This window comes from Sander lucioperca, chromosome 11, assembly GCF_008315115.2.
Source record: "Sander lucioperca isolate FBNREF2018 chromosome 11, SLUC_FBN_1.2, whole genome shotgun sequence".
NCBI classification, from domain to species: domain Eukaryota; kingdom Metazoa; phylum Chordata; class Actinopteri; order Perciformes; family Percidae; genus Sander; species Sander lucioperca.
Window position 1 is genome coordinate 12,687,606 of NC_050183.1, and position 18,488 is coordinate 12,706,093.

The following is an 18,488-nucleotide window of genomic DNA, read 5'->3' on the forward strand; positions in this document are numbered from 1 at the left end:
CACCTGCTAATTACCATCTCCAGCTGGAGAGTTAAATGGAGATCTGTTCAATGTCTGACCTTTGACCCCATGCTCTTTATGTGACGCACTTCAAACCCTGTTTGGGGCTGGCTGGGCTGGGCCTTAATGAGGCCCCATGTCTGCCCTCTGTGGGTTGTGCGCCTTAGATGCCCCACTTTCATCCCCAACTATCTTCCCTTGATGTAAATTGAAAAGATCACAGCTATGGGGAGAAGACCTGTACTGGAAAGGCCTCTCTGCATAGATTATGAATATCATAACTCAACAGTTTTTTTTCTTCCCTCTCCTCAGCCACCCACTCCCCTCTCTCCTCCTGCCACCCTTTCGCTGTACAATGCTATAGTTCTAATTGGACCCAATGGGGGACTCTCTGCCTTTGATCTCATCACCGCCACTGTGACTTTACACTAAAAAATGTCACTGCCAAATAGGGTTATCACCTGTAGAGCCTGGCCTTCCTCTGATGCCTGTACGCATCTCGTTAGCTTCACTCAAACTGTAGAAGTTAATTAGTTTGACAGAGCCATTACCGTGAAGGCATACCTGATGATTGTGGCGTAGGCGCCATATTCAATATCCAATTACTAAACACACATTTATTTTTTGTGTCGGGTATGTGAAGGAGTGCATAAAAGACTGTGCTTAGATTTTCTATTAGCAAAAAAACGATACTCTGGTATCTGTCATGCACTTCTACTATATTTGTTATGTGACAATTTAATTAATTACCACGTGTGACTAGGGGAGATTATTTTTCATAATGCCTAATCTTGCTCGTGAATAAATGTGAAACTTTGATTTTATTACTTTATCACCCATTTTTCTCTGGGTAACAAAACACAAGTGATTGTGTCCCCACCTCATTAAAAAAGTGGTTGCCACTGCACTCCTCTCACCCGTTCAAAGCTGTTGTACAGAACTCTGTGTGCAGAGTGAACTCCGTTGCTATCCCGTCTTCTCTGACAGTCTTTGGGGTATGCCTCCCCCACTTAGATTGACATTGTGTTTGCTTTGATTGGAGAGAAGAAAATCTGTGAAAATGCACATAAACATGAAATATTAATTTAGAAAGGGCTTTACATAAACATAAAAGCATTTAGCACAATGAGTGAATATGGAGATGACACTTGTTAATTTAACCGTGATAAACTTCCTGTTTGATGCCTGGGAGCATTTGCAATGGCAGCACAGGGACGTTGTGGAGAGTGAGAAAGCCCAGGGGAGAGGAATGCACGCTGTTCGTTTTGTCTTTGTCCCAGTTTAAGGCTGCCACTCTCTCTGTCTCGCTTTATCTCCTTCTCTCTCAGCCTCTGTTTCTTCGTGCCTGTCCTCTGTATGAGCTGTGTGCTAACACTTTGCTTCTCCTCCCTGAAGTCGTCCAGATAGGCTAATTGCAGACGCCAATCCCTCTAACGCTGCAGCTACACAGCATGATATATTTGGCCACCTCTAATTGAAGTAGACCTGATCAAAATTGTATCACATTACAGAAGAACTGGGGTCATTTAAATGCAGACACAACCCTTAAATCTTCTCCTGCTTTCATCTCCTCTTATTTCTCTTCTTCCCCACCAATACTGCTACAATCAAATAGCAGCATTAAAACGAATGATATAGATTTATAGAATCCGTTTTTAAATGTTCTATGCTGCTTCACAGAGGCAGACAAGCCAGACAATTAACATACAGTTATCTAACACACACTCTGAACACAGAACCACCAGAGCACACCCCACAAAATGTTACACTCTATAAAGAGGTGATTGAATGGACTGGTGAAATATGCAGTGCAGTGTTAAATCTAATTGTCAGACTGCTAACCAAAAATGTTAATTCCTTGTTGTTTCACACACTTTTATCAGTTCTGCATGTGCAGTCAGTTTTCTCGCCCCATATTCAGACAGCAGAGTGGTGAAGGAAGAAGGTAGAACATCCTCACCTGGAACGCTTTGGCTTACTCTGCCCTGAGCAAGACAGCAAATTCTTACTAGCCACTGGCTCAGTAGGCTATGTAGGTGACACTCTTCTGAGTGCTAAATATAGAGAAATTAAGCATTAATTGTTGCGTTTTTATATACTGTATATATGTATAGCTTTTTATATATTGGTATAGAATATAAGATGAAACCATGCAAAGTTATTCAGTGAGGATGTACAATTAATTTGTTTTTCACTAATTGAAATTAAAATTGTGATTCAAGCCTGTACTACTGCACAGCCCACACCAAACTGCATTACAGTAATCCAGACCTCCTGTGCAACCCAATCAAACGTTGTGCTTTTGTGCTACGCTGGCACAGCCCACACAGAGAGCAGCGGTCCCTCGCTATCCCTGCCTCCTCCTCACTCTGCCACAACACAGTCAGACTACTGCTGAGCAGGTGAGGAGAGCCTCTTGACAACTTCCTCCCCAGACTCCCTAGGGCCCGCTGGCCAGGGTGAATCTTTTGTCATCCTAAAACAAGCTCAGGCCTGCTGCTCCTCCACTCTCGCCTGGAGTCCTGGAAACAGAGCCAGGAGAGGGGAAATAATTAAAGACATTTTATGTCAAGAGTCCCTTTCTAGAGGGAGTTTTGGAGAGCCAACAGGGGAGGGGAAAACAGGAGGATTGGAAAGAAAGAGGAGAAGAGCAAGATATGGAGGGAGAAGTGAAAAAAGCAAGAAGGTGATGGGGATGAGAGCGGAGGTGGCAGCATGGAGGGAGAGGGTGAGAGAGGAAGAGCAAAGATGCGAGTTTCCATTTCCTCTCTGCTGTCCCCTCCCTCTCGCCGCCACCGTCCTCCGCTCAATTAGCAAAGCAGCAGGTGCTCCCAGCAGCACAACAGATAAGCTTGGGGGAAAGGCTTAAGCTTTTCCCTTTCTTTTCTTTCCTTTTTTGAGATGACCTGCAAATGTGATACTTCACACCCAGAATGGGCTAGCTGTTTCCTCCACCAATTTCAGAGGTGATAATTTAACTTTTACCCCCCCATCTCTCCCTTTCCGCCCTCCCACCTCTCTCTCCCTTTCCTTCACTTGCTGTCTGTCTCTTTCTCTCCCACATTCTCTCTTTCCGTTTTCCACCAGGTGTCCTCTCTGAAAAGCAAGCTGAAGAAGCAGTCAACAGCAACAGGATGTGGTGTGGCGAGGGCCTTCCTGAGAGTGCAGGCCGCTCTGTTTGGATCCTATCGAGATGCCCTCAGATATAAACCTGTAAGGATCTAGTGTCATTAATCACCACCAGTCATCTTGTGTAATAGCATTGCTGTGTCATGTTGGAGCCTTACTTTCTTAAATCATTTATGTTAGGATATATGCTTGTTTACCATCAAACCCAGAGTGTGATACATACATCCAGTGTTTGAGCTAACCTTGTTTAAAGGTTGGTTTCACCCAAATTACAAAAAAAAAACATTCTTTCTCACTTTCCTCTAGTGGTATCTAGCACTACACAGAGTACAGAAAGTTTTGGTTTTAATAATCCAAGTTTTTGATATAACCGTGCCCAATACGACGGGTGTGAGTGGAATTTTGTCTGTGATCATCACAGCAAAATGTCTCACTTACTCTGGATAATCACTAAACACACTGTTGACAGTTTTTATAGAGATTGTTTCTCTTTAATATTGTTAGGACCCGAAATTAAATTCCATCTATTCTACTGGGGTGGCAGCAGAAATCTCAGAGACAGATATCTCAAAATGTAAACTAAAACTATCTGCATCTTAAGGTAAGTGAGAAAGAATGTTTATTTATAACTACTATTTTTAAAACAATGATCATGATCTATCGGATTGCGTATAAAAACAACAAGAACACATTGCATGTTCAGTATGAAGGCCACAGATTGTTTTTTCATTCACAAGCAGAAATATTAACAGAAGTGCATATAATATATTTGCTCCTCAGACTGTGTAGCATGCAGTAGCGATCTCAGTTTGGGTGAGGTGAGTCAAATTTAACTGGAGTCTGGTTAGACTGGGGCAGTTCTGACTGAAGGTAAAAGGTGTGTTTTCAGCTGGAGCGCAGATCTAAGGTGGGCCTGTCTGGCAGTGGCAGTGAAATGTCAGAGGAGCTGAAAAGAGTCAGGACGTTACCTTTGAAGATCCCTTTTAGCCACCTTTGGTGTTTTACTCTCCTTTACTTAGCCCCCCTAACATTTCTTTTTTGGATCATTTCTTCTTATCAAGTCTGAGTCAGAGCAGAGCAAAGTACAGCATGTCCTGTTTGTCAAATAGCGAAGCCTTTGTTCCTTTGGCTTTGAGATTAATTGGACTTTGTGGACTCCCGGAGTCAAGATGCTACATTATTGATGCTGTCTCTCTTTTCTCTGTATACAGACAGTATACGAACAAACTGCCTCCCCTCTGACACAAGCACTGAAACTCACTGCATGTGTGTGTTTGTGTGAGCACAACATGCAGTTATTTCTCAGTTCACTCACACCATCTTTTCTTTTAGACAGTATCTGTGTAGTTAACATACATGCACAAATAAGCACATCTGCTTTAATGAAGTTACCGATGATACTCGCTGTGTTCTGATATTTGTGGAATATCACGCTGCTCGTGATTGTTCTGAGCTGAGGAAAAGATCTTCGCAGACAGGGCTGAGCTGAGCGCTGTGGTTCACAGGCCCATATGCCTCAACAGAAGGAGAGGTGTGGATGTTTGGTTGGAGTCTTGCTGAGTTGTAAATGAAACAATACTGGAAAATGATAATGATTTGAAAAGCAATCAGCTGATTAGAACAGCAGTTCTGTGGTCATCAATTTCAGCTCACGTCGATGCTCCCCCAGGTGCTTTTCACCAGCTCAGAGCAGCACACACGTGTCTGGCAAAATGAACCTGAAATAGCAGTTCAAATTAGTTTTTACCACCATTGATGAAGCGAAGTCGTGTGCACATATTCTGTAGGTGTGTGCTCGGTACTATTTAAGGGCAGAATTAGCTGAAGTTCTACTCAAGGGGGCATGTAACCAGTTCGTATCATCCAACCAGGTGTGAAAACTCTGAGTAGGGGAGGTCAGAGTACCATCACGTTTCAAAAGTAGTTAAAACCGTTTTAGATAGTTTAGATACAAAATATTACACATTGCATATTCTCATGTATAGAATATCAATATAATGTGTTCACATACAGACAAGAACACACTGGTCTATATCAAGGTGCAATTTGTTTTTGAAAAGGAATCTTTTTGAAACATCTAGGTATAACTAAAACAAGCGGTGTATATTCAAATACACATGTCAAAACAGCTGTATGAAAAAACAGCTCGGTTTGGTATTATTCAGTCATAAAATAACCTACTGTACACTTAGCACACTCATTTTTTTTTCATTTCATTTTTATTTGAATAGGGAAAGATACTCAAATACAACAAATCTGCAATGTACAGCATCACAGCATTTATAGCTATTGCTAATTTCCAATGCCCGTCCCTAGAAAGGCTTTTAAACAGTCATCATTGCCACAATTAAAATACATAAAGCACATACACATACAAGACACCTACATCTGTAAAATTGAAGCATCAAAGAGGATAATAACCCTTAAAGCTCAAACTACAGTGAGCAGCGTTTATTCTAAAGAGTATTTGGAATTTCAGTCTTGATTTAAAGAAGCCGTTCCTAGTCATTCAAATGAAATGGCAATGAATAACAGCATTTTGTTTCATTATTATATCCACGTGGAACAATGCTTACACAATAATTAACAATTTTTTTTTCTTATGATCTCATTAACAAACAATGCGCACTTGATAATCGAAAGAAAATGGCTACACATTTGCGCTAAAATCAACGCATAGAAGCACATAGATTTAGCAGCGTCCACATCTTTTAAACTATCACAGAAATTGATATTGTCATATTTATAGATTTCCTATAAGCTTATTGCGACTTCAGTTCCCCCTAGATCCAAACCTTCATCCACAGAGAACTGTAGCCTTGTTCTGGCACGTTGAACACATCTGCTACATGATGAGATTCTTTTTCTGTATAATTGTTTCTATGTAATGGCTTTCTTAATTCTTACAATCTCTTATGTAACGATCATACATTTCATTGCTTGATGTCAGGCTAACATGAAACATAGATAAACTTTTAGTTGTCTTTATAGATTGCCTTTTTTCATGTCTGTAAAGTAGGGGCTTCTCTTTTATTCAAGTGTTTTAAAACGAGTTTCACGCTCACACTTACTGTATGGAGGACAGTCTAGTTTGTGTGACACATAAATGATGTGATAACATCAAGTCTTATTTTTTAAAACACAAAACACAATTTGGCACTGAATGCATGTGTAATGTGTGTATTGACTTCAACATAACACATGAATTACCATGGCAGCTCAGATTGTAGCAGCCTTGGGAGTGAACAAGTAGTGCTCACTCATCGCTCTGCATTTACTCTAAAATGAGCCTTCCCTTAAAGGGTTGTTTGGATTTTTTGAAGTGGGGTTGTATGAGGTACTTATCCTTAATTAGTGTATTACCTACAGTAGGTGGCGGTCAGCCCACCCCCAATTTGGAGGAGCAGACAGGAGTACCACCGAAAAGAAGCTAAGCAATGTACTGCTGTTGACGGTGCAGTTTAACCACTTAAAAAAAGGCCCACCTAAAAAAATTAATATCAGTTTAAGTGTATGCCACATTTAGAATATTTTCACCCCTTTACCTTGCTGTCCTTACAGCCCTTTCCGACAGGGATCTAAAGCCTTTATATCCATCTATGCTCTCTTCAAATCCACCAGACTCCTTTTGACAAAAAAAAAGTAATTTTACCATTAAGAGTTGTTGGTCTTACGCTACCTCGATTGGTTAGTGAGTGTTATTGTGTGACTTTGGTGTTTTAAAGGGTTAGTTCAGATTCACCAAAAGTGCATGGCCCTCTCTTTTCATGCAGTTATAATACTGGCCCAGCCTCATGTTGTTTCTCTAGATAAACTTTGTTTCACTAAATCAACTCCATTGGCTACATAGTTAGTTGTTAGTCTTAGCATGCTATTCAGTTTTGTTAGCTGCAGATTGATCCGAGGCTGGAGCAACCAGATGGAAACGGCAGAGCTGATTAAACTACAACAAGCTACTTTCAACTCGGCTTTTACGAGAGAATATGCCTTAAAAACTTTAAGTGATGTAAGTGGAGCAGTATTCATGTGATGTAATTTGGGCCACTGGTATCATCCACCCATCCTCGAAAAAAGGGATTAGTCTCCGGTGTTGTTAAGTTGTTTTTATTTGCCACACTGTGCTCATAGCCTGGAACAGACAAAGTACATTGTTTTACACCAGAAGAATTTAGAGCTTCATTGAAATATGTGAGAATGATGTTAATTATAAGAAAAACATGAATTGGAAATGACTGTAGGGCTGCGTGTGATTGGCCTGCAGTGGTTGTGTTGTCATCCTTCGTGTATATAGCTCATGGGCCAACAGACATGATGTAAGAAATAGTAATAATGTGATCATTTGTTCATGTGGAGTACTGGGGAGTTTACTGGGACACTGTCTTCTGGTCCAGGGGAGATTGTGTGTGCTCTTCCAGGGGAACTGTTTTAAAGAGCACTGTTTTCCGTTTTTTTTTTTTTTTTTTTTTTTCTTTTAATACTCTTCCTCCTTCTCCTTTTTGATCCTTTCTCTTTCCTTCCTGTCTCTCATTTAGACTCAATTTCTGTTTTCAGGCTCACTAATGAAGAAATCAGTTGAAATACTCCTTGTTTATTTGAAGACGTTTTATAGTGCATAATGATAATAGACATGAGGTGATTGTCTTAGTGCTGTGAAGCATATTATAAATAACCTTGTTTAGTTTAGACCCCCTGCCTTTCAAGTCACCACACGCATCTGCCTTTGTTTGCTGTGGCTCATTTCTGAACTAAGTAAACATGGTAAAAAAACAGATTGGTACGAAGAAAAGTGAGCCAAAATGAACAATATTATTTGTTATTTTTTTTGCCAATAATGTCTCTGTGGATTCCTCAGGGGGAGCCAATCACTTTCTGCGAGGAGAGCTTTGTGAACCATCGATCGAGCACCATGAGGAACTTCCTGTCCATGGCCGTCAACCTGCAGCTCTTCAAACAGGTACTAACAAGTGTGCGTGCGTGCGTGCGTGCGTTCGTGTCAGTTTCTTTTAACCAGCATTAACTACAAATTAATGGTGTACTGTAATCTGTCAAATTAATCTGATCCTAGAAAATGTTTATGGATGTTCTGGACATCCTATTTAACTTTTGAAATCTGAACATTTACTGATCTTCAAATCATAATTATATATCTGCTGGGACTTACATAATGCACATCTCTAGCACAGATAGAAAAAGATGACTAAGTGCTTTTATTGTAGATTACTCTGTCCTCTCTCGTCAGTTTATTTTGAGCCGTTTGTTTTTTGATCATATTTTTTATTTAGAAGGAAGAAAGTCTTCATTTTTACAGATGTCTCTTAGCACCTCTCGGCAAACTGTTAGCTGAGTAAAGTCAGCATTTAGTATCTTGACAGGCTCAAGTTCAGAGTGAGGAGAAATGGAAAAGAAAGAGGTCTGGGATTATGGACGGTTATTGACCCCTAGAAACTGTTTACTGTAGTTATCTCTCAACACACTTATGTAACGTCTTAATAGCTCTCTGTTTGCTCAGTTTTGCCTGGTGTACAAACAAAACCACGATTGGTTAGGCCTGTTAAATGTATTTTTACTGTACAAAACCATATCAAGGTCGAATTCTGTCTTTCACGTGTATGCACAAGCCTGTAAAAGCAAAACATGTGGCCTATGTGAATATCCACCACTAGTAGAGTGGAGTCTTATCAACTCCGCTGTGTGTGTGTGTGTGTGTGTGTGTGTGTGTGTGTGTGTGTGTGTGTGTGAGAGAGAGAGCGTGTGCGCAGGTATTCTTTATTCATATGTGGTTACATAGCCCCCCAAATCCCTTCAGCAATACTAAACTTCGCCGAGCCAGAGCCGAGTGGAGAGACACTTCTGGCTTCGAAGAAAATTTCCTTTCACCCCTTGAATTTTTCTTTGTGCTCTCTGACCCATGATAGTAGTGTGATTTACCCCCGAGAGTTACAGCACAGCGGCCCTCAATCAGCCTTTTGTTTCTCTGGACACTCTGCCCCATCTATAATTTTCCCAGGCAGAGTAGATAGCGAGCAGCAGTTCAAAGCATCCTCCCGGGCTGGCTCCTGCCTCAGCGGTAGCATTGGGAAACAGGCCCTTATCTCCTCCTCCTCCTCTCCAGCACGGGGGTTGGGGTGAGCTTATCTCCTTCACTCCTCTTTCGACTAAAGTGAGAGAGGCCAGCGGTCCGCCCAAGCTCTGCTCTGGCCATGACCCACATCCGCTCACAAACACGCAAACAATACTTGACTTGCGAGGCCACACGCATGCACACATTCATTTTTATAAACTTAAGTACACACTCTGGGACTGGAAATGTTTAGATTTTTTCCAGTACTACTCCTTGTTTTGTTATTGATTGTTTTTATACCAATGTGTTATTGTTTTTTTGTCCTATTGCATCTATAATCCAATATATATCTTCAGTGCCAGTATATCGCAAATTATTTATAGGCCTTTAAGTAGGACTGTTGTCTTATTAGTATGCCCCTTAATTAAGAAACATAAATAGCATTTGGCCACATACAATGAGTAATAAACTTTGGCTGCTATGTTCAGTTCAATTCAAAGGACCTTTATTGGCATGAAAGTTTCAATAACAATGTTGCCAAAGCATTAAAGTACAATTTATTCAAATATTTGGACAGTACACAATAAACAGTAATATGAACATTAACACAACATTAATTATGTTTTGTATTTCTGGCTATGTATTGTGATATATATGAAGAACATGTATTAAAATCCACAAATGTTGCATTGCTGATATTACAATAGAAGCAGTAAGCATTAACACTTTACAGTGGCATACTTTTATTTTTTAATTATTTTGTTTGTTTGTTTTCCCTATTCTCCAGCTGAAGTTAAAAGGTTGTGCTTTATTTCCAAAGGGGATTGACATAGGATAGTGTAAACAAACAGGTTGGGTTCCTTAATTATCAAGCAACCAGTCATTAGTGCTAGACTAGACTGAAACAACATGTCTAATACAATATATCCGATTATATGTCATCTATTCACTTGCAAACAATGGCCTTTTATAGTGGGATTTGTCACTGTCGCCTATATGTCAACAATAATTGGTCAAAGTTGAGCCAAATTCAAACCATATTGTTGGACTTGATAGACCACAACACACATGTAATGTCGAGGTGTTACCTGAGTTTGAGGTGTTACCATTTCAGCAGGAAATTGCTTTTCTACATGTGATTTTGTTTTTATTCCTTGTAAAGCAGCTCTTTTGCTTCACAAGTAATTCCAGTTTTATAGAGTGAACAGCATGGAGCTGTTCATGCAAATTCAGCAAAACATTAGTAATACTTAAGAAGCTGAATGACCTCGTAGACAGAGAGCCTATTGTGTGCTGTCATGTCATTAAAGGCCATCAATTATTTTCAATACCCCTATTAAAATATATTATTGTAACAAATTACTTACTGTAAGATGTTGGATAAGAACACCTTAATAACTAAAATGTAAACGTTTGATTTGTGTGCAGGAATAGTAGTCCTAAAATCTTGTGCCTCTATGAAATATAGACACTAAGTCAACGATAAAATAAATATACACATACATACCTCTTAAAATGTCACAGTTTTACCTTCAAGCACACTTCTGTTCTGTTCCTGTTTCCTGTGTGCTCGGTCCAGCAGCCCATCTCTGTTCAGAACAGAACAAGTGGGAGAATTCTTCTAAAAGTATGCGTGGGGAAAACCTGTCGACATTAACCTGCTTCCTATCAACCACTCTCAGCTCCTACACTCACAAGCGCGCACACACACACACACACACACACACACACACACACACACACACACACACACACACACACACACACACACACACACACACTGTCGTTCATGTGTATGTATTGTGATAGCAGAGACTGATTCAATGAAGTCTCTTCCTTTTATTGACAAAACTAAGCCATACACAGTTTTATTGAGTCTGTAGGGGGACTTGTAGTCTGTTAATTTACTGCCAGTAGCCTGTATAGACACAATGTGCATCCCATCAATCAATAATCATCCGTCATTCTCGGCGTGTATGACCGCAACAGCCGAGCCATTGATCGAAAGGGGGAAAGGTGTGTCCTTGCAAAATCAAATTATCTGATTGAAAATCTTATTGTGTAGTTACTCCATCCACTCCATATCACAGCTGTTACAGTGAGCTGGAAATTATAACTAATAGGAGTGATGGATAAAACTAGCTGCCTTGTCCAAACAAAGTGTTTTAAAATGCTTTAAATTCATTAATTCTAATGGCTGCTCGATGCTGGCTCCAAAAACGGTTTTTTTTCTGATAGTTCCAACTTCTTTCTTAAAATACAAAATAGACTGGGGTCTTCATAGTGTATTTGAAGTCCTCTTATGTGTGTCTCTGTGGCAAGTTTGAGAGTTATCAATTGGTTAAGAGATATTATGGCTTAGCTCTTCATGTATATCTTTGTAAATGAACCCCTGTGGAGTCCTAATCCCAATTTCCGGCTCCACAATATCCAGAGTTAAAATAAATCTAGACCACTGTGGCTGATCCGTGAGTGAGTCAATGTGCTGGTAGCCAGATGGAATAACTCTCCCTGTCTACGGTCTGCAACTCGAACAGCAACAGGAAACAAGATGACATGTAGACATGAAGAGATGGAGCAGTCACCGCCAAGTCTGACTTTATTTACACATCTAGTTTGGGTTGAGTTTGTTTAGTAAAAGTAATATTTAAGCAAAATGATGTAATTGTTAATGGAGTCAATTTGTTTTTATGTCATTGGATTCTCACATATTGACAAAGTGTGCATTTAAAAGTCTGCTACTTTTTGTGTGTGGCCTGACGTCCCACCCTAAAATTATTTTCTGTTTCCATTGAGAGATTATTTTGGTCTCTCTTTTAAAACAAAGAAAATGAGCCCTTGTATTGTTTTCTTATTGTGTTTGTGTATGTGCACGTGTGCATGAGCAAGTGTGTGTGTGTGTGTGTGTGTGTGTGTGTATGTGTGTGTGTTGTGTGTTGTGTGTTGTATTGTGTTGATCACAGTCTGCCATTGTTGAGTAATGTCCAATTAAGGCCCACAGTGAGGCAGGTAATCTGGCCGGGGTATGTGGGGGGGAGATAAGTGGAGGCTTTGGCTAGGTGATGATTTGGGTTGATTATCTGCACTAATTGGGCCAGCTATGTAGCAGAGCAGTGGTTGAAACCTGCAGTCTCACCTCTAATTAAAATGATCTAATGATGAGTCTCCAGCTCTTTTGACCAGAGGAGCGGATAGCTGTGTCGGTCGCTAGTTAGCAGGCTGTCCCTGAGGACAAGCACCCGAAAACAACCTACACTGTTGTTACACTTTGAACACAGTCGCAGAGGTGGGACGAGGATTGCTACAGTTATTATCTGTAACGTATTAAAAAGAATAGTGTATCATTTGTTGTTGTCCTTGAAAATACAAGAGTGCTTTAAAGGTAGGAGGTGTTGATTGTTAATTCTTGCAATCATCAGTCAAAATAGATTTTAGCTTTAAATCCAAATGCTTTTATATATACTAATTATTTTGAAAGACACTATAACTGATTGCTAGCTGCTTTTCCCTCCTACCTTTAAACTCTGCAGTTAAAAAGATACTGCAGATTGTTTTTAAAGCTTTACACACAAACTGGTAGAAAGTTAGTTTTTCAGGACTTTTGCAGACTTTTGGCCCCACATCTTGAAAATGAAAGAAAAGTACTATATTGAAGTTACGTGTTTTTTTTTTTTTTTGTTAAACCAGAAACTTGCCAATATTAGCCCAAGGATTTTACTGGAAGGTATTATTTCCACACAGTGATTTGAGATATTATAAGATATGGGACAGGAAACTAACAGGAACTTGGGGGTCAGTGTGGTTGGATTTAGCTAATAGAAAACAGTGCAGCATATGTGTGACAGAGTGATCTACATTCACATAATTGTTTTAAAGATTTTCTTCATGTTCAGTATTCAGAAAGATGATATACGGTTAGTGCTCCTGCAAGTAGTACAATCCAGCTGTCCGTCACATAACTGAGCCTGTAAACTGCTTGGAGGAGGTACCAGAGTTCTTATGATAAGCCAAAATGATAAGGAATGTGTTAAAAACTATCTATTTTTTTATACATATATTTCTTATGCCTTTCCCTCTCATCACTGCTTGTATTTGGTCACAGCCTGTAAAAACTAGATATTTCTCATGCTTTAATGTCTAAAGAATGCTGTTATTTTTTCAAATGTTTCACAAATATCAGTGAATGTGTGTGTCAATGAATGTCTGTGATTGCTTGTGTAACATATTTACTCGAATTTGTGACTGTGCTCATGAAATGTGTAGCTGTCTTGGCTGTTAAGTCCATATTTATGAGATGGAGTTTTATGCGCTCCATGTTACAAAGGAAGGAAATGAAACTTCCTCATGTCTCAGACAGTGTGCAGCATGTAGTCTGCTGCACTAATCCCTCACCTGCTCCACATTACCAAATCCCTATTACCTGCAACCCAGCTAATCTTCGGATGTAGTTTCTGTCAGGTAGGATTAATAACACCCCACTGTTGCACTGAGTGTTTAAATATGTGTGTATGTGTTTTGTATCTGTTTAAGTGTGTCCACCCCCCCACCCCTCCCTCCTACCTTCTTTAATAAGCACATTGTAATTTATGTTTGTAGTTCATCGACGGACGGCTGGCCAAATTGAACGCAGGCCGCGGCTTCTCCGACGTGTTTGAAGAAGAGATCACGGAGGGGGGCTTCTGTGGAAGTGAGTAGTGCTAAGACCTGTCTATCAATTAGCAACAGTATATTTATTTGCCATATTTCATGCAATAGGCTGTAGTTATTGTGCTATAGTAAGATACAAAAGGAGTTAATTAAACAAAGAGAAATCTTTGAAGTTTTGCAAACTGCAAGAAAAGGCAATAAGTGCCTTTCACTGCCCATGTAAAATGTTACTCTCTTAAAACTCTAAAACAATTGTATGTACAAAAAGTCTTCTAAGACAATGATAAACTGATAAAAAAAATATGGTAAATAAATATATACTGGGGTGTGCTTGTATACGTTTTATAAAATGTTCAATTTTAAAACATTTCTGGTCCTGAACTACTTATTGTTGAAGTCATGTATGAACAGCATACAGTTCTCTTGAACATACCTGTGAGGCTGTGACCACATAAGGCACTTTGAATACTAATGCAATAATGAACTTGTTTGTCTCTGGAAGAACAGAATTGAATTGTTATTGATTAAAAATGACATCATTATGCTTTAAAGTGACTCTTAGCCATTATAAAATCTGTAAAAAATACCACCTCTCATGGTGAATTGGTTCATATTTTTATATTTGACATGCATCTTGACTGTCATTTGTTGCAAACGTTTTTTTTTATTGGAACTGATACAAAGGTAACTTGTAAATCTTATTGAATGTGGCAAAAAAGAAGATTGATGAAAGAATAAGTAATGTTCTGGCAGGATTGAGCATTTTTACTGTACATGTGGAGACTCTGCACGAGACATCAAAAGTTTGAAATCCCACAGGAATGCTCAGACAAATTATATCGTCTTGATCACAACACTTCAGGTTTGAGTCGTATTTACACAACAAGAAAAAAGACATGGCATCTGGATGTTGCAGCTAAAATATCCATCATATTATTGGGCTTATTAATTCTGATCCTGCTCCAAACCCACACTGTCATCTGTAATTTAGTTCTCTAAACGTTTGAGAGCCCTGGACACCATACTGTAGAAGCAAATCTCCTCTTTAAAACAGCACTCTATTCTGCTCTAACAAGTCCTTTATCTAGATACTAATACTAATTTTACATTATCAGCAAATATCTTACTTATTTGTTATTATTCATTAATTGACGAAAGGGACAATAACAAATAATGCCAACAACTTATACTGCACTAAATGTTTTTATATTTTACAATGTTTTTAATGAACTATAACCAAATATAGAAATTGTTTTATCTACAATATTTTAAATGCTCAAGTGTGTGTAGACTATAAAGACTGTGTCACAGTGTAAAATACATAGTTACCTTTGCTTTGCAATATCGAGTGCAAAATGATTAATTCATATTCTCTGTTTTATACATCCCTCCAGGTAATTCAAGGTCTTACCAGCAATGGATGCATACTGTGAAGGTATTCACAGAACGCCCTTCATATCATACCTAAATGCTTTTATCTATGGCTTTTTTTATGTTTTTTTTTTTTTTTAGTTATATTTAATTGAAAGTATGATTGACACGACAGTGTTTGAAGTCCTGGTGTTGCCTTTGGAATGAAGGGGCTGCCTGAATGTACAGATCTAGCTTGAGTGCAGTTTGGTGTGTGAAGCGGCGCATGCAGCAGGACAGTGGAGACAGACAGGGAGGGAGACAGAAGTGATTTGACGTGACAAGACGTCCTCCGACATGACATGTTGATCTGGCAGCAAACACAGGCGTTACTGAACCGACCAAAGAACATAGATCTCTCCCTCCTTCTTCATCTCCTGTCTCTTTCCCCTTCTCCTTTCTTTCCCTTATCTATCTCTCTTTATCTTCCTCTCTCTCCCTCTTTTCATCTCTGTCACAGCCCCCCCCCCCCCCCCGTCTCCCTCTCTCTCTCTCTCGCTCTCTCACTAAGTATCTCTCCCTCACCCTCCCTTTCTCCCCACGCCGTCAGCTAAGGCTGAATTAGTTCTCTAGAGTGCTCTTCAAAGGTTTGTTAAAGTTCACATTTCCTGACTGACAGGGATCTATAAGAGGGGCCTTCACCTCGGCCTCTCTCCTCCTCTCCCTCTGCCGTCTTCTGAAACGCTGTCTGCCATTTACTCTGTTTAGCCGTTTAGCTGGCGCTTTGTGCTTACACTAAAGACCAAACAGAGGAAAAGTGTGAGACGCCAAAGGAGAGATGCAGCAACTCTGAGAGAGAGAAAAGAAGACAGGCACAGAGAGATATTGGGTTCCATAATGTCAGTCTGCAGAACTCAAAGTAGAAATCAATCACACATGGTCCCTTCCATCGCAGCTTTAGGCTGCTTCTAAATAAAAACCTCCTGAATCCTTTGAATCATGCCGTTTATCATGGCTCAGCGATATCATACTTTGCCTGGTGTCACCATTTGTATACTGATGTTGCATTACAATACTATTTACAGCTGCACAGGGAGGTTGTGTTTGATATTGAAAATGAGTCCTTTGTGGCTACTGTGGGAGTCGAATGATGTGGTAGAAATAATTATGATATTGATAAGGATACTGTGCGTCACAGTAGGACAAATGTATGCAGAAACCAAACTGATTGTAAAAGCATTTCAGCTTGCTCTGAGTCATTCATGTTGAAATTTGATAAGATCACCATGATATGATTGCATGCTGTGTGCCTTACATGAATATTTAATAGAAATTAAAAGAAATTTGAATGTGTGGAAACTCACCCAAAATGCCTCTAAGTGACTTACTAATAATTTTCTGTGTCTATTACAGAGAGGAGGAGCACTCATCAACACAGCTGTGACTAAAGTACGTTCTTTTGCAAAACAGTCCATTTAATGTAGCTTAATGCACTCTTCTATATGTACATAACTTGAAACATAAAGTCCTGAAAATTCCACTGAAACAGAACTCAGATGACATTTTGCCAGTTGTTTTGTGAAAATGAATCAGTCTGCTTGAATATACACACAAATTAAGTTAAAAAAAACTTGTCTGTTTTGGAATTGACAGTAGAAGAAATGGGAGTATTGTTCAGCATAAGTCTGTGTTTGATGAGCAGTGCCATGTGGTTATGTGCTGTGCGATAGGTGGTCAGGGTGCCCTTTCATGTTATCGCCTCCTGTTAGTGTGTGAGGCTCTCTTATCCCGCCTTTTGTCTTCGTGTTTTTGCCACAGGGATCAAAGCATTTCTTGATGTTACATGAAACCAGCACAGAATGTTAATGCAACATGTTTTGATTAGTAATCCGTGTGTGTTGTTTTTCCTCCTAGGCCAAGAGTCATGCCAAAAGGGGCATCCGGGACATTAAGGGCAGACTTAAAGCAAGGGTGAGCAGCACGGACATTCACACCTCTCTGACACACATGCACACGCTCACAGAAACATGCATGCACACATAATTCTGTTCTGAGGCACACAGATACAAAAGACACACACCCCCTTCATAGAAACAGACAGGAAGGCTGCTTTACATGGAGTGTGTGATTCTGATGCTGGGCCTTTTAATGACTGTTGAAGCCTGCTTAGTGCTTTGTTCAGGGCTGTACATTTTTAACCAACGCCCCTCTGGCTATGGCCTGTCATGTCATCCAGCCCCGGCCCCACTTTCTCTTTTATTGTCTGCATATTTCATCAGTGAGTCTGTGATTTCCTCAAAGCTAATGTAACAAGGTGTATGTTTCCATAAGCCTGATGGATTTGATAAGGCAATAGCAGTTTGATCTGTCAGTGGGAAATTGAGCAGATAGGGCACTGATGATGAACACGAGGAGTACGCTGTGTGTGTGTGTGTGTGTGTGTGTGTGTGTGTGTGTGAACACAAACACAGTAGGTGCAAATAGAGGTGTTGAAATGTATTTGATTTTGGGTTAAACAGATTTCCTGTGCGTTCATAAATGAATTCCACATAAATTAATTAATTTCTCAGGATCACACTTAATCTGCAGTGCATTTATGTTGCTGCCAGCCACAAATGTATTGAAATTAAACTCATCAGTGTTGGTTACCTTGAATATAATTATTATAACCTTGTAGAGAATGTTGTAAAGGATAAGGCTTGTGATATTCAATAAATCTGCTGGTATTGAAAATCCCATGGAAAGATTGAAGCCAACAATATGTTACTTCTTCTCTTGATGTTTTCTGGCTTCAATACAATGTCCATGACTCTGAGACCCAAACTCATTTGTTCCTGAGGTCTTACATCTTTAGAGACAGGTGTTAGAATATACTTTTTTTTTTTTTAATAAGCCTCTGTGATTTCCTAAAACAGTATAGCACTGTTGTTTTTTAGAAATCGTTACTCAGACACAAGTAAATGGTGCATTTGTAAGGGACTATTTTTAGGGGCGGAATTGGTGCGCTACCAAGTATTTATAGTAAAAGGTAAACGGGTAAACTACAGTGCCCATGTTCATCGTAATAAAGGAACGTCATCAAATGCAACAGTATGGCTCATTAATGTGTTTAATATTTTATGAACAACACCTTTGAATTTATGGCACAGATGAATAAACTGTATCAGGCTTTAGACACACAAGATTTGTTAGTAGGATCAATTAATCATTTCATGGGATTTGTTGGCAGTAAGAAAACAAAACCATAAACTTCAAGACATGGCAACAAACAGGACAAAGAGCATCATTGCTTTAGTTCAGT

General features: G+C 39.5%; 1 protein-coding gene across 6 annotated transcripts in view; it reads left to right on the forward strand.

Moving 5' to 3' along the window:
* dennd1b (DENN/MADD domain containing 1B) overlaps positions 1 to 18,488 on the forward strand; it is a 110,572-nt gene that overhangs the window by 76,824 nt on the left and 15,260 nt on the right. For 5 of the 6 annotated variants that reach the window (XM_036007692.1, XM_036007691.1, XM_036007687.1 and 2 more), the window contains 6 exons: positions 3,088 to 3,213; positions 7,982 to 8,083; positions 13,787 to 13,877; positions 15,232 to 15,272; positions 16,601 to 16,636; positions 17,102 to 17,158. In XM_036007692.1, coding sequence (XP_035863585.1) covers positions 3,088 to 3,213; positions 7,982 to 8,083; positions 13,787 to 13,877; positions 15,232 to 15,272; positions 16,601 to 16,636; positions 17,102 to 17,158 — 453 coding nt within the window. The remainder of the gene's footprint in view (positions 1 to 3,087; positions 3,214 to 7,981; positions 8,084 to 13,786; positions 13,878 to 15,231; positions 15,273 to 16,600; positions 16,637 to 17,101; positions 17,159 to 18,488) is intronic. The other variant, XM_036007690.1, reaches the window with a different exon arrangement.